The sequence below is a fragment of the Talpa europaea genome (genome assembly GCF_964194135.1).
Source record: "Talpa europaea genome assembly, chromosome: 9".
In the NCBI taxonomy this organism is placed as follows: Eukaryota; Metazoa; Chordata; class Mammalia; order Eulipotyphla; family Talpidae; genus Talpa; species Talpa europaea.
Genome location: NC_140076.1, coordinates 22,870,256 through 22,885,510, shown reverse-complemented (window position 1 = coordinate 22,885,510; position 15,255 = coordinate 22,870,256). Strand labels below are relative to the sequence as shown.

At 43.9% G+C, this 15,255-nt stretch overlaps 1 protein-coding gene across 1 annotated transcript; it reads right to left on the bottom strand.

Annotated features, from left to right (window-relative positions):
* Nucleotides 1-1,067: 1,067 nt before the first annotated feature.
* UTP11 (UTP11 small subunit processome component) lies at nt 1,068-11,210 on the bottom strand (the record flags this gene model as incomplete). Its single annotated transcript, XM_084241692.1, has 8 exons — nt 1,068-1,293; nt 2,095-2,205; nt 4,297-4,427; nt 4,525-4,618; nt 5,418-5,531; nt 5,917-6,019; nt 7,152-7,213; nt 11,148-11,210. The coding sequence occupies 8 exons, from the start codon at nt 11,208-11,210 to the stop codon at nt 1,210-1,212; spliced, it is 762 nt and encodes a 253-aa protein (XP_084097818.1). The 3' UTR covers nt 1,068-1,209.
* Nucleotides 11,211-15,255: the final 4,045 nt, after the last annotated feature.

Genomic DNA, 15,255 nt, shown 5'->3' with positions numbered 1-15,255 from the left:
TCCTATTTTCCAGGTTCCCCAGATCTGTATCCTTCTGGGTACTCTTTAAGAAAACAGGTTTTCATTGTAGGCTTTGTACAGGAACCTCACTGTCATGGGAATTTACTAAGTTTCAACAATGATTTTTTTTTTTAATCTAAAATCCACACACAGCTGTTTCTTCCCTAGACAGTAAGGGGTAAGCAAGCCTTCCAGAACCCTGCCGCTCTCCTATATTCTCTAAGCATGCTCAGCCCTGTCCTGATGGCCACAGCCTACCATCATACCTGGACAGGGAAGGGAAGGAGATTCTGGGAAGGGAAGGAAACTGCCACTCACACTCTGGGGTTCATAGCCCTGGATGAAGGGCTTTGCCAAGCCATTTTCGGCTTCAGTATCATGAGTTCACCAGGAGAGAGGGGGAGGAACAGAGGGCCTGCTCTGTTCCGATTTGCACTTCATCAATAAAGAAATGCCTGGTGAGTTCTGAGTTCCCAGAGGTTCCGCCTGCAGCTATAAGTATAAAGAAAAGAATTCCTCCTTGGCTAACTTATGAAGCTACCTGAATATCCAATAAATGAATGACTGAATGAAGGTAAAATCAATTTATCCAATGCAAACATTACACAAACATTAAAGATTTTTAGTTTTTACTATGAAATCATGTTACTTTTTAACTTCAATCTATCCAATGCAAACATTACACAAACATTAAAGATTTTTAGTTTTTACTATGAAATCATGTTACTTTTTAATATTTTAGTAATATAAAAATGGAAAAGAGCTAATGATTTAACAGTGAAGTGGAAACAGAATATAAGTTGTTTACCATAATTACAACTGACAAAAAACACAAACAAAAAAATGGTAGCTACCTCTACAAAAGGGAGGAAATACGCAGAATGTTCACAGTAGTTGTTCCCTCCATAGTCCTAGATCCTGACACTGTAAATACACAATGTGTGGCTGTTCCTAAATAAGTGTTGGGTTCAGTGATGAATGCATTTATTTTTCAAAGTTGCTGTAATGAGGTTACAAAGTTCGTAATAAAAGACTGATTTCACGACTCAAAAATAGTCAGATGGGGGGAAGGAGCTTTTATGTTGTTCATAGAAAGAAATCAAATGTCAGATTTATATATTATAGTTACAAAGAGGAAAACCACATCATTTAGACTAATGGAATTTGAAGTTACTGGAAAAAGAACACAGAATTCTTATCCATAACATTTCAACGTTTTCGACGACTCTGAAATTTGTAAATAGCTGGCGAGTTCACTGTTTCTTTCTTCACCTTTACTTTCTGAGTTTTATCCTATAAAAGAGTAAAAAGGGTACCAGTAAACAGGAGAGACTTTTATAAAAACAGGAAGGTTAATGAACAACCTGATAAAAGCCCTTGCTTTAGCAGCTCTCCTGCCTACCTATGACTATGCAGGTGCCTCCCTTTTTCTTTCTCCTTTTCCTAATAAACCTGTCCTTTTAAAATGTAAAAATAAAATAAAATAAAATAAAAAGCCCTTAATTCAGCCTTTCTCAAAGTTCAGGAGAGACAAAGCCCTACTTCCCTAAAGCTTCCCTGGCCGCAATGAATCAACTTCTCCCCTGGGCACCTCCCCTGGCACTTGCTGTGTAGTTCTTGGGACAACTCAGAAGGAAGGTACTCAAATTGCTTCTTGTAGGTCTTATTCTCTAAAGAACCTCAGTTGAGAAACACAGACTCAAATGATGTGCAAAGCCCAAGAATCTGATATTTAGAGGAATAACAATAATATGAAAGGAGCATCTAATATTCTTTAGTTCTGCTATTTAATTACACAGTGTTGACACGTACTCACTGTTTTGCTACCCTATTTAAATGTTACAGATAGCTGCTCATAAGCTAGAAAGTTCACAAGCTATCTGATCCTACCTTTTGCTGTTCCAAAGTGCTGACTAATAAGTCCCTTATTACCTTCTTAATCAAGAACACTTCACACTGTCAGAGTAACAGACACTGCCCCTAAGGAGCAGACATTTTCACCGGGGTTGATTTGCACACAGCTGAAATCCAGTCGCGGTTAAGACCTTTACAAGAAGGAAAAAAAAAAAGTGGTCTAAGGTGCTCGTTGCTCACCATAAGGTCTTTGCGTGTTTGAATTTTCTGTGCAATCACGAACAATTTCTTCTCGCGCTCAATCCTCTGTGTCAGGCAGTTATACTGCTTTTGCCTTTCTTTAGCAATCCGCTGCAGAAGAAACATACACATTTTCAGTAGGACAAACAACAGGATAAATATGAGTAAGAAACTGTTTCTTAATGTACTTAATGTACTTTAGCCCAGACAGAGGAGTAAGAAGACACTACAAAGGTGTCCGTTTTAGGAATATGACACGCTAGAGCTGAAAGGAACCCTGGAGACTTGCCCAGGGACACATGGTTTACATAGAGCGGAGCCAGGACTGTCCCTGAAGTCCCACGGATCCCAGGAATCTTTCCACTACTATACTAAGCAGTTTCCACCTTTATGTGAGTGTACCATCACCTAAGGTAATGCTGGAGTAAACCAGCACTGGACACCCACCCAAAGTGAGGAGAGACCAGAAGGGCAGCCAGCCAGGTGTTGGATCTGAGAACCAACACCAGGTAGATAGACATTTTCAGAAGCTGACCTGAGAATTCTCACTGCTGATGACATCTCATAGACCAGAGGGTCCTTAAATTTGGAGGGAATCATAAACCTCTAAGAAACTTATGGAGGATTTGGATTCTTTCTTGAAAGAAATGTACATGTGTTTTTACAAATTTGTACAAATATATGTACCTATTTACACAGAATTTCAGTAGGGGATGAGGTGTTCAAACTTCCTAAAGCCCATTCATGGACCTCCCAGATACAGACTAAGAAATTTCCAAACAATCCACCCAGCAACAATCTCTTAATAAAAATAAATTTGCCTTTAACAACCAAAAGAAATGGTAAGCAAGGGCCTCCCCGCTGGCGCAGCGGTTGAGCGCTGGGTTGCGAAGCTGCCCGCTCTGCGGCGCCGGTTCGATCCCCGGCTGCTCCCCGGCCATGGGAGGAGGGTCCCACATGGCGCGCAGACCTCTCCTGCCGCCCGCTGCTCCCCTCAGCAGTGTACTTCGGTCCTTCTGCCTGCTCTGCTCCCCGCTCTGGCTCTGGTGAATTCTCTCACCCTCCCACGCTTCTGACTGTACCCAGTGCTTGTATAAATAAATAAATAAAAATTAATCTTAAAAAAAAAAAAAAAACAAAGAAATGGTAAGCAAAAATGGCAAGATCGAACCTTCCCAACTATTCAGAAGGTATGTGGGTGAACTATTCCACATACGAGTTTGGAATGCTAATCTCTCTGGAAATGACCAGAGTAGTAAGGACTTCTACCACTTGAGAAGCATCAGTGACACAGTTATTTGAAAATACAACTGACAAATGGGGTTATCATGAGAACACTAGTCAGCTGGCTCCTCAGCTGGAAGTGTTATCTACATAAAGGGGAATATTACCGGGCCTCAGACTTAAAACAATTCACCGATTCTCACAGAGTCTCACAGCAGTGGTTTCAGACAGCTTTTGTTTTCACTTTATTGCACAGACTGTCAAATTTATGGGATTACCCAATATAGTCAAACTAATTAGGGGTATTTATATTACTAAAGCAAGTTTAGCTGCCTCTGAGCTAGAGAAACTGCTGTGAAATTAAACATTGGAAGCAAAGCTGATGCGGTGTAAATGATTCAAATCAAAACAGAACAGCTGTCTTCTTGAAACACATTGACAGCATTTTTTTAAATGAAATCAGTCAGAAGTGAGAGTTCAACTCCAGAAGGCTTTGAGAAAAAGCATGTCTTCTGCACAAACCCAGTTAGTGATGGAAAGCACCATAAGGAAAAGTCTATATAAAAATTTGGTTACAAATGCATAATATGAAAGATTTTTTGGTATGAGTTTTCATTGCTAGAGGTTCAACATCAAAGTATAACCAAATCCCTTCATTTTCAGCATCCCCTCCCTTCTTTGCACTTTAAAACCACTGGTATCTGTTACTGGCATTAAAAGCATTAAGTCCAGGGTCAAAGATAAGATTCAAAAGAAGATCTAAAGACCAGAACCTAAGCTCCTGGTCTCAATGCTACACATCCTTCAATCTTAGAAACCCAGGAACCCTCCTTCACTTCCATCCCCATCTCAAACCCTCCTTTCACTTTTCTAAGGGAACTTATTTTCACAAATAATGACATTAAATGCAGTTTCAAAACAAACAAAAAAAATCTAGATTCTCCTAGACCCAGAACTGAGAAAAATGGAAAAAATTACCTTAAATCCATTCTGATAGGTATTTCCTTTCACTTTCTCCTTCTGCAATGTCTCTATCGTGGGTCTATTAAAGACTCTGTCAACTAGTTCCGGGGCTGTTCGCAGGTGAGTTGCAACATCAAACTGTTCAACTAAAAGTCAAGACAATCCTTTAGGCACCATATCTAACACCACATCATACAGATCAATATGCCAGACTGTCCCAGAAACCTTCAAAACATTTCATACCTTCTTTCTTGGTGTCAAAAAAAAATGTATGCTTATTCTGTTGCTTCCCCTGGAAATCCAGCAGATGGAGCTCTGATTTTAATCTTTCAATTTTCTACAATACAAAATAGAGTCTCACTTTATATTGGGTTCTTCTGGAGTACCAGAACTGAATTCACAAAAGTTTAAACCATTCTACATCATTATCACCAATCAGCAAAAAATCTGCTTCATTTTTTAAAGGATCATTAAAATTTATCCAGCACCAGGCCTCCCTGGTGGTGCAAGGGGTTAAGACACAACCTATGAAGCTATCTGCAGCCACTGCAGGATGAGTTCGATCCCTGGCCAGAGAGCTATCCACATGGCTCAGCAGACCTCTCCTGACTCACCCGCTACTCCCCTCAGCAGTGTATTTCAGTCAATTTGCCTGTTCTGTTCCCCACTCTGCCTCTGGTAAATCCTCTCACCCCCCCCCAAACTCTGGTCTGTACCCCAGTTCTTATATGTATAAATAAACAAATCTTTAAAAAAAATAAAATAAAATAAAACAAAAAAAATTTTTTTCAGAATCAACCTCATGTAACGTGCCTGGCTAGGCATTCCACAAAACTTACTAACCCTTACAACAATCCTATGAAATAGAAATGAGGAAACAACCTCAGGGAAGTTAATTTGTCCATAATCATGGGACTATCAAACAGTAGAGGCAGAGTTCATACCCAAACATGAACTGTCTCACTCCCAAACATGCACTCTTCCCACTTACCACACTGATGCTACGCCTAAAGTAGTATCACAATTAAGCATACTTTATAAGTGCCAGAAGTCAACTTATAACTTAAGCTCAGTGGCTTCTATTTCCCTTCTTAACCAACAAAAGCTACATCAGAACAAAGAGTTTTAGTTATTACCTTAGCTTCTGCAACCCTCTTCATTTCTACGTATTTGACATCCTGTGTTCTCATCAGTTTCAGTTGTTCTGGTGTTACTTCTTCCTTAGCCTCCTTAATAATATGAACTCCATCCTAAAATGCAAATTTAAAAGATACAACCTCTATCAGAGTAAAGCCATTAATAAGTTGTTGGCACAGCGCATGGCTGGAACATAGTCAACCAGATGCCATATGCAACAGCACCCCAATGCAGGAGATACCCAAGGTGCACGCTCAATGTAGCACCTCCTGTCACCCACTCGTAGAACAATTCCAGGCAAAAAACAGCTCAGATTCAGAAGTAGAAATACATGATTCTCATGAAGAGGTAGTTCTGCCTGGGCTACTCACCAACAGCACCTGGACCAACCAGAGGACTACAGAAAGGTCAAGGATTCTCCTCCTGTACTCCTCCCCCAGCCTTATTTCCATTATTGAGGTGGAGCTCAAGATACCGACTGATCCATTCACCACCCACCTGCAGTTTAACCCGAGTCATTTTATAGTAGAATTCATCTGGATTTTTTTCAAGAGCCTTCTTCCGGAGAGCTCTAAGGTATTCTTGCTTCTTCCGGTAGTCACTAAAAAGCAATTTTAAAAAGGTTCATAGCAAAAACAAGAAACCTCAAATAAGCGAACTTGACACGTAACTAAAGTTCACATAAAATGAAAACACAAAAGCCAAAGCAATGATTAGATTTGATTCACACTCCATTATTACCGACTTCGAGCTCATGTCTTTATAGGGTCCTCTCCTATCACGACCTGCCTGAAATTACCTTTCCGCATCTCATGTATGTTTTCATTTTAGGGAAATACCAAACAAAACACAGATTCATGTCCTCAGACAGGGTTCTGATGCATGCTTGGGCACCAAGATTCAGAAACGACACAGTGCAGTACAGCATAACGACCAGGATCAAGGACTCTGAAATCAGACTGTCTGGGTGCAAGTTCTGACTTCACCACTGTTGGCTGAGTAATCTCAGATAAGTTGTTCAACTGTAACCCATTTACAAAATGGCTATGATAACAACAGAATCCCAGAATGTTGCTGGGAGCAATAAGTGTAAGAATTATAAATATCCTAGAGCACGGCTGACCTAATAACAGCATTAAGTTATCACCATTAGCCTTAAAAAACTCTGGGCCCACAGCAATCCACTCAACCCATCTCTGTCTGTACCAGGAACATGGCTAACAAATTATAAAGCATTTTGCAAATAAAAGTGCAAAAGAAGAATAGGGATAATTGTTTTGCAAAATGTTTTCAGAGTTCATTATCACCCACGCTCAGCCTTATGAATCCATCTATCACATCTCTTCATTCCACACCACACATACAGTGATGTAAGAGACTAAATAACTGGAATTTCAGATTATATCTTATACTTCAAGAAAAGGGAGAGAAGAAAGACTCAGTTTTTGGCTCAAACACCAAGGCAGGAGCAAATCAAAGCTACTATGAGAAAACGATCTGGAACAATGTAAAAAAAAAAATGCACAATGCAACTACAGTTAAATAAATAACACTCTGCCCTAAACAAAGAGAAGTTTAGGATCACAGACAAGTATCTGATAGGCTGCCAGAGTCTTAGCCATTTTATCAATGGCAGGAAATTATTCCCTATTGGACACTTGAGCCATTCCCTACAGTGCAGGAATGGTGTAAACATTCTTGGCAGCACCTTGACCAGAAAAACTTGAACTCACTTTGCTCGAAGTTTGTAATCTTTCTTTTTCTCCAGCAGGCCCAGACGTTTTCGAAAGCCAGGCTAGAAGACAAAAAAGAAAAAAAGGGCTTAGTTTTCTCAGCAAACATAAATGTATCCAAATGCCCATGACACCCCAGGAGCAAGAGTTTCTGGAGTGCACAGTAAATCCAAATCCTTGGAGCCAACTTGCTATCCCCTCCCCTTCTCTCTCCCAACCAGGTTCTGTCCAAGGATGAGAGGGACCATGAAGGCGCCAGAGAGGTCACAAGCATTGCCATAGTAGATTCTTGACCGATTAAGGACAGAGAGGCAACAATGACTCGGCACTAAGCAAGCAGTTGCCAGCTGTACTAAAATTACTAAGGGCTTAATCCAAGGGCTTATAAAATACTATGAAGGGAAAACATAGTAACAGGGAAGCAACTGTGGTAAAGAAGCTAAATTTAGAGTCTAGAGAATTGGTTCAAACCCAACTTACCTCTTCTTAATAACCTGTGACCTTAGGCAAGTCACTTAACCTCTCTGAGCTACTGTTTCCTAACATAAAAGAATGAGTATTACCGGGCCTCCTCTGGTGACACAGCGGTTGAGCACTGGGCAGCGAAGCTGCCCGCAGCCTCTGCAGCGACGGTTCGATCCCTGGCTGCTGGTGAGGGTCCCACATGGCATAACAGACCCCTCATGCCGTGCCCACTGCTCCCCTCAGCAGTGTATTTCATCAGTCTGCCTGTTCTGTTCCCCGCTCTGGTTCTGGTGAATTCTCTCACTCTCCCATGCTTCTGACGATACGCAGTGCTTGTATAAATAAGTAAATAAATCTTTAAACAATATATATATATATTATTAAAAAAAAAAAAGAATGAGTATTACCTAGTTTGCAAGGTGTTGTGAAGACTAAATAAACCTTTATAAATGGTAGGGCCTGCATCTGTCTTGGCACATAGCAAGAGCCCAGCAATGGTTACTATTATCATTGTACCTTTCGTATAAAGCATGAAAGAAAAGCAAGTATGACAGAAAACACTTTCTCTGATACACAACTTGGCTAACACAGAAGGTACAGGATGATGCCTCTACAAACTACTACTTTTCAGCACTTAATATATATCAGGGTCTGTGCTAGATGCTTTTGCCTCCATCTTAACAGACCATTTATTAAGCACTTATACTGTTATAAAACAACGTTATGCTCCTTACACACAATCTCATTTAATCCCCACAACAATGATAGAATGCAGGTAAACCAGACATTAGTTTTCCAAAAGAGGAATGATAAGGTTTAGAAAATGACTTGCCCAAGAACACACAACTATTAAAGAGCAAAGCTAGAACTCAACCCATTCTCTCTGGAGCACAGTCTACTCTTCCCCGCCCTACTAAAGGGCATCCTCTTCTGGTCTGAATAATTCAAGATTTCTAAGGAAGTTCATACACTTCTCTACTGTTTAAGCTTGTTTAATTTGAATGGGGTTTCAAGAGGCTTCTCATCTTTTATCCTTGAAATGGTGCAATAAAGAACTCTGTATTTAAAACACACTACCTCCTGATCACTTTTATTTTCATTATAACAAAGGGAGATTGATAAGAGACTGGAGAAAGAAAACTCAAAAGAGTCAAAAAGCAAGAACAGGAGGGGGAAATCTTGGCTTCCTGTCACACTCCCTTGGATGCACATCTGCAGTATAGAAGGAAAAGAAGTTCTGCACCTGAAGTTACACATACTCCTCCATACAAAGTATCTCTGCTAGTTTCTCACTGCCTTGGTGAAGGACCTATACAACAAGATCCACATTTTACCCACATAGGGAGAGCTCTTGTCAATGAGCTTACCCATCTTTCCAGCAGGTCCTTCTCCTCAACTCTCCCACAAAGACCCTCTATTCCTACTCAGTCAGTCATATCACGCTCATGGCCAGTCTTGAAAACCCTCTGTCTTCTCTGCTAATGGAAAACAACTATTTACAAGTATTATTCTGGACACATGGACACATAGCACATCTGTCTTTTTAATCATCAAATTCCTTATTTGTAAGATGAGAACATGCACCTCATAGGGGTGCCGTAGGATTCTATGAGCTAATCCTTGTAAAGCATGTAGGGCTGTGCCCAGCCATGGAGTAAGTGCTCAGAAGGCGGTAGCTATTATCATTGCCTTCCAAGGCCAACAAGTTTCACCATGATGCTTTCTCTGATCATCTCTCCTCTTCTTACTCAAACTCCTCATTTGGCATTTTTACATCCCATTTCATAAAACTGCCAGATTCCTAGTTGCCTCTTCCCAGCCCTAGTTGTATGTCTTTGGTTAAATTACTTAAATTACTTAACCAAAGTAATTTAATTTGGTTAAATTTACTTTGGTTAAATTGTTTAACCTTTGGTTAAATTACTTAACCTAGTTGTATGTCTTTGGATAAATTACTGAACCTATCTTAGTTTCTCCATCTGCAAATGTGAGAAAATACTAGTACCTGTTTCCACACACTTTTGAGAGTTAGACAGTTAATGAGCATCAAGCCTGTTGCACGTTGCACTCTGCCTGGCTCCAGCACACAGTAAGCACTTCTAGGTGTTATTACCTTTAGATAGTTCCACCCATAGCCTTCCAGACAAGGTGGCAAATTATATGATTGCTCCCAGCATACAGCGAGAGCACAGCAAATATCTGATAAATGCTAGTAAGCAGCAAGTTTGAGCTGTGGTTAAGAGAGAGGACCTAATTCTAGCCCCAGCAGCCAGAGACACCAGCTTCAGACACATCTGTGTCCCTCTCCTCCCCATCTGTAAAATGAAGTTGGACCAGATATCGCTAAGGGGCTCCCTGGTTGGATATTATGGGACTTCTGAGAACAGTGAAATGGAGAAATTGAGTCTGTAAATATTTTTTTAAAGATTTATTTATTTATGCATACAAGAGCTGGAGTACAGGCCAGAGATGCAGGGGGTAAGAGGGCTCACCAGAGACAGAGTGGGGACCAGAACAGGCGGACCGAATGAAATGCACTGCTGAGGGGAGCAGCAGACGAGTCAGGAGAGATTTGCTGTGCCATGTGGGTAGCTCCCTGACCAGGGATCGAAATCAAGTCACAGAGGCTGCGGACAGCTTCATAGTGCAGTGCTTAACCCCTTGTGCCACCAGGAAGGCCCTGATTCTGTAAACATTAAGCCAGTTTCTCCTCCTCCTCCCCACACAGACACTCCCTCCACAGAACCCTACAGCTGTTTATTCTGCCTGAATTTGGTGTTTGGGACCGGACAAGTCACTTGTGCTCTCTAGACCAGTTTTCCTTTCTGTATAATAGGGAAGGAAAACACCAACACTACAGGGCGGGTCAGACAAAAAGCATACGTGGTCTTCGGGAACCACGTTGCCCTCTCCCATCACCGCCTCCATAGGAGACAGGACGCTGGTTCCCACTCCTGCCAGGGCAACTTGTTGGCTCTGTGAGCTTCGACCTCTACTTCCTTAAAGACGGTCAAGCAGGGCCTCCCTGGTGGCGCAAGGGGTTAAGCACCACACTATGAAGCAATCCACAGCCTCTGCAGCATGAGTTCGATCTCCGGCTGACCAGGGAGCTACCCACATGGCGCAGCAGACCTCTCCTGTCTCACCCTCTGCTCCCCTCTGCAGTGTATGTCAGTCAATCCACCTGTTCTGCTCCCCACTCTGTCACTGGTGAATCCTCTCACCCCCCGCATCTCTGGCCTGTACCCCAGCTCTTGTATGCATAAATAAATCTTAAAAAAAAAAAAAAAAAGGTCAAGCACTTTACACACATCTCATTTAATCCACTGAAAACGTGCAGAATAGCTCGGATTCTCCCCCAAGGAGAGCAGCCCGCGCCCCGCCCCGGAGCCGCGCGTCGCGCCGTCATTAGCATATATTTGCATTTATTTGCGCGCAGCATCGGCCCTCGGAGGACGCAGCTCCCGGCGGTAGCGATGGGCTGAGGTGAGAACCGGACAGCGGAGGCTCGCGGGCCCCAAGCGGACCTACCTGGCTTCTTTCTCGGTGTTCCCGCTGCCGGGACTTGGCCGCCTTCCGAAAAGCCGCCGCCATGTCCCCTCACGCCCGGAAAAAGCTCAGTACACAACGCCGGTTCCACACGGCTCAGCCACCGCGTCCACTGCAGCCGCCGGAAACAGGCCACACGACCGGCCGCTGAGGCCCGCCCACTTCCTCCCCGCAGCCCGTCCAGAGCCTGCTTTCCCGGAAGTACGTGCTCCAGCCCAGGCGCTGCCCCAGGTTGCTTCTGGGAAATGTAGTTCCATAGGTCTGGGCTGGTCAGTCTCTAGGACTCAATTCTCATTCGCCACAGCTTGCCCACGTGTCCCGCGATCTGGCCGTCGGGCTCCGCGCTGGCACCGGGAACACGTGGCTGGTAGTGCCCGCGGGCTGAACTGGACTTGGCGTGTGCGCAGGCGCTGTCCCTTAGAGCTCTGCTCCCCTTTCTTTACGCGGCGCTTTTAAAGTTAGGAGCCTGGTGAATTTTACTGTGTACCTGGAAGAATGCTGCATAGAGAGATGAGAGGCCTAAAATCCATGCCCGGTTCTGCCACTTACTGGCTCTGTGACTTTTGAGAAGTCACTTGACTTTGATGAGCATCATTTTTCTAATCCATAAAAGGAGATAATAATAGCATGCTCTGCTTGCCTCATAGGGCTGTCCAAGGGCTCACTGTTGAATTGAGGAGTCATAGTGGCAGTAGTTGTAAAGTTCTGATCCCTCACACCCTCAAGGGAGTGACTGACAGAATGGCCAAGGCGGTACAATATAATATATCATCTGCAGTGGAGGTGTGTTCTGATCCCAGCTGTTGCCAGCCAAGGCAATGTTAGCTTCCCTGAGCCTCAGTCTCCCCTTCAGTAACACAGAGGTAATAATAATACCATACCCAGGATTGTGAGGATTAAATGAGGCAATACATTTAAAGTGCTTATTGCTGTGTTCACCCTTCAGCAAGTTCATAATTAACTTGGAGCTATTATTGTTATTTTTATTATTATTAAACTAACCTCTAAGGAGAGAGGGGGTTGGGCACAGCAGAGCCCAACCCCATGGGCATTTGGTTTCTATCCCCCTCCCCATATGACACTGCATGACTTGTCAGACACCCTGTTTCAGATTATACAGAAACATTTTCCTCATGACCCAAGCCTGGCAATGGGTCTGTGGACACAGAGGATGAAATAAGCAGGGTTACGGTAAGGGGGAACAGAGTTCAGAGAGGTAACTGGTTAAAGGCCAACTATGTACAGGGTATTTGGTTCCCAGCCCCCCATTCCGCCCCATGTGACAATAACCTTCAGTGAGTCCAGTAGTTGCACCCATTTCTCATGACAGGGCTCACCCCTCCAACTGAGGAGCTCTGGGGAAATCTCCTCAGTCCCCATAAGTGCTGGTCCTGTGGACCAATGGGCATGAAGAGCTGAAAGCAGCTGAGATCTGCCTTGTGAAAAGTGTTTTTCTGCCTTTGAATCTGAACCTTGTTCAACTTGAGCCACATACAGTAATAAAATTCTGTCTCATTCATTACTTAACCATTCCCACCTTTCCAGCTTCTTCTCCATTAAGAAATTCAGCCATCTTGGACCTCCCTGGTGGTCTAGGGGTTAAGTCTCAGTGCTATCACTGCTATAGCCTGAATTCAATCCCCGGCCAGGGAGCTAACCCACATGTGGCACAGCAGCCCCCTCCTGTCTCACCTGCTGCTCCCTGAGCAGTGTATTTCAGTGCATCTGCCTGTTCTACTCCCCACTCTGTCTCTGGTGAATCCTCTCTCACACACACCCCCCACACACCTCTGGCTTACACCCTAGTTCTTCTACATAAAAATAAAATTAAAAAAGAAATTCAGTCATGTTGTAGAGCAACCCCTATATGGGATTAGCTCAGGACATCATTTCCCCCTAACAATCACAGCAACTAAATGGTAGCTCCAGTTACTCCTGCCACTTCTCCTGAAGAAGACATGGACTGACAGGCATATCTACTGGATGTGGGGGCCCTGAAGTCAGCCCCAAATTTGAGTAGCACATCTACCACCCATCAGCTTGTGACCTGAGGCCATATCGTCCAACTCTCTGAGCCTGTTCAGCACCTCTGATGTGAAGTAAAAACAATGATCACGCTTTTGTGAGGATGAAAGAGGTAATGACTCACACTTAGCATGGTACCCTGCACATAGTCTGCCTTTAACCAGTTCCCTCTCTGAGCTCTGTTCCCTCTCATCCCCTGCTCATTTCAACCTCTGCATCCACACACCCATTGCCAGGCTTGGATCATGAGGAAAATGTTCTGTATAATCTTAGAGGGTGTCTGCTAAGCCATGAAGTGTTCAGGGGCCCAGTGGGTAAGAGTGAGCAATACACCCAAAGAAGGAAGGAAGTTTTCTCACTGGGGGAAGGAGGGCTTGTGGTTACAAGCATCAGAGAGTGATTCAGCACCCAGAGAAAAGCATGAGAGGCCTGTCAGTCAGCACCCAAGGCCTCCTTTTGAAAACCCTTCCAAAGTGAGAGAACAGCTGGTTGATTCTGAGGAAGCCCCCTTTCCACCACAAGGTAAAGAAGGCTGTAGCCTCAGGGACTCCTGGGTGAATGAAGAGATAACAAGATCCCACCCCCCACCCCCCCCAGTCTTCCAGCATGCAGGCCCTGCTTCCAGCCCTGCCTCAGATACACCTGTCCCCCTGGGGAGGGGGGAGGACTAATAGGGAACAGGAACAGGGAGTCCATGTGACTGATCCCTAGACCTCTCTGAGGCACGTCCTCCTGGGTCAACAGAAATAGAGTGAAGAGAGAAATGTGAGCCCACTGGAGAGCTGGGAATCAGGAGGGGAAAGGACACAGCCCTGCCCTAGGCTAAGCTGCCTCCCCCCAGGGTCAAGTCAGTAATCTTCTAACTTTCTCTGACCTCCAGACACCAAGCCCAAGCAGCAGAACCTTAACTCTTGGCCAATAAAGAAAGGCTGGGAGGTGTAGAGTCCCCCATAATGACTACCTACTATGTGCTATCATCTAGTCTTCACAAGAATGTTGTGACAAAGTCAACATCTCTTAACAGATGAGTAGATTGAGTCTTAAAGAGGTTAAAGAGCCACAGCGCCTGTAGAACCTAAGGGTTAAGCTCTTTTAATTAACTAATTTATTTATTTTGTATAAGGAGCTTTGACATTGGTCTGAATTTGAATCCAAGCTTTGCCATTATTAGCTGTGTTACCCTTGACAGGTTACTTACTCTCTCTGAGTCCCCCTTTTTACAACAGAAATAAAGATACATACATATTTCATAAAGTTTTGGATAATCAGTGCATTCATATATGTGAGGTGTTTGAATAGAGACTGAGGCAAAGTAAGAACTCAGAAATAGTGGCTGTTTAGCAAAGATTCAAGCCATGAGTAAAAATCAGAACGCCAACTCTGCCTTTATCTAGTACCTTCCTTACTCCTTACCCTTCTCTCTCTGAAGGCTGCTCCCTCCTTCACTCCCCTCCCCCCAGAACACTGGCCTCCAGTCATCTCCTCCAACCAGTCAGTCTTCTCCACAGTCCCCAGGGCTAGGAGTCCCCTACACCTGCAAGACAAGTGCCAGAGAAAGGGCCCACAGGCTAGCTGATCACTTCCTGGACTGCAGGTAGCAGGTGCCAGTGCTGGGGGGAGCACGAGAAGGGGGGTGGGGCGCAAATTAAATTGAACAATGTCTGTCCTTCATTCATTCATCTGATACTTATTATGTGCAAGGCATTGGAGTAGGTGAACAAGAAGTGGCCTGTCCTCATGGCACTTACAGTTCAGTAGCAGTAACAACCAGCAATTTATTAATTTTGAAAAAAAAACCTGGTTTGAGGGTGACTTGGGACCCAGGTTGATTCAGAAATGGGAGAAGAGGGTACTCAGGAGCCCCTGCCTGGTAGGGAGTGAGTTTCAGAGAGCTTGGGTGCACGCAGCTGGGAGGTAGGAGAGCCCCTTTGGACACCTGAATCTCTACTCTAGGCACTAAGGTTATTTCCAGGGTTGGTTTGTTGTCTGTTTTGCAAACAGTACATCAATGCCTCCTTCTCCCTCCCCCACCCAGATTGAAGCTATTTATTCCCAGTGACAAGCC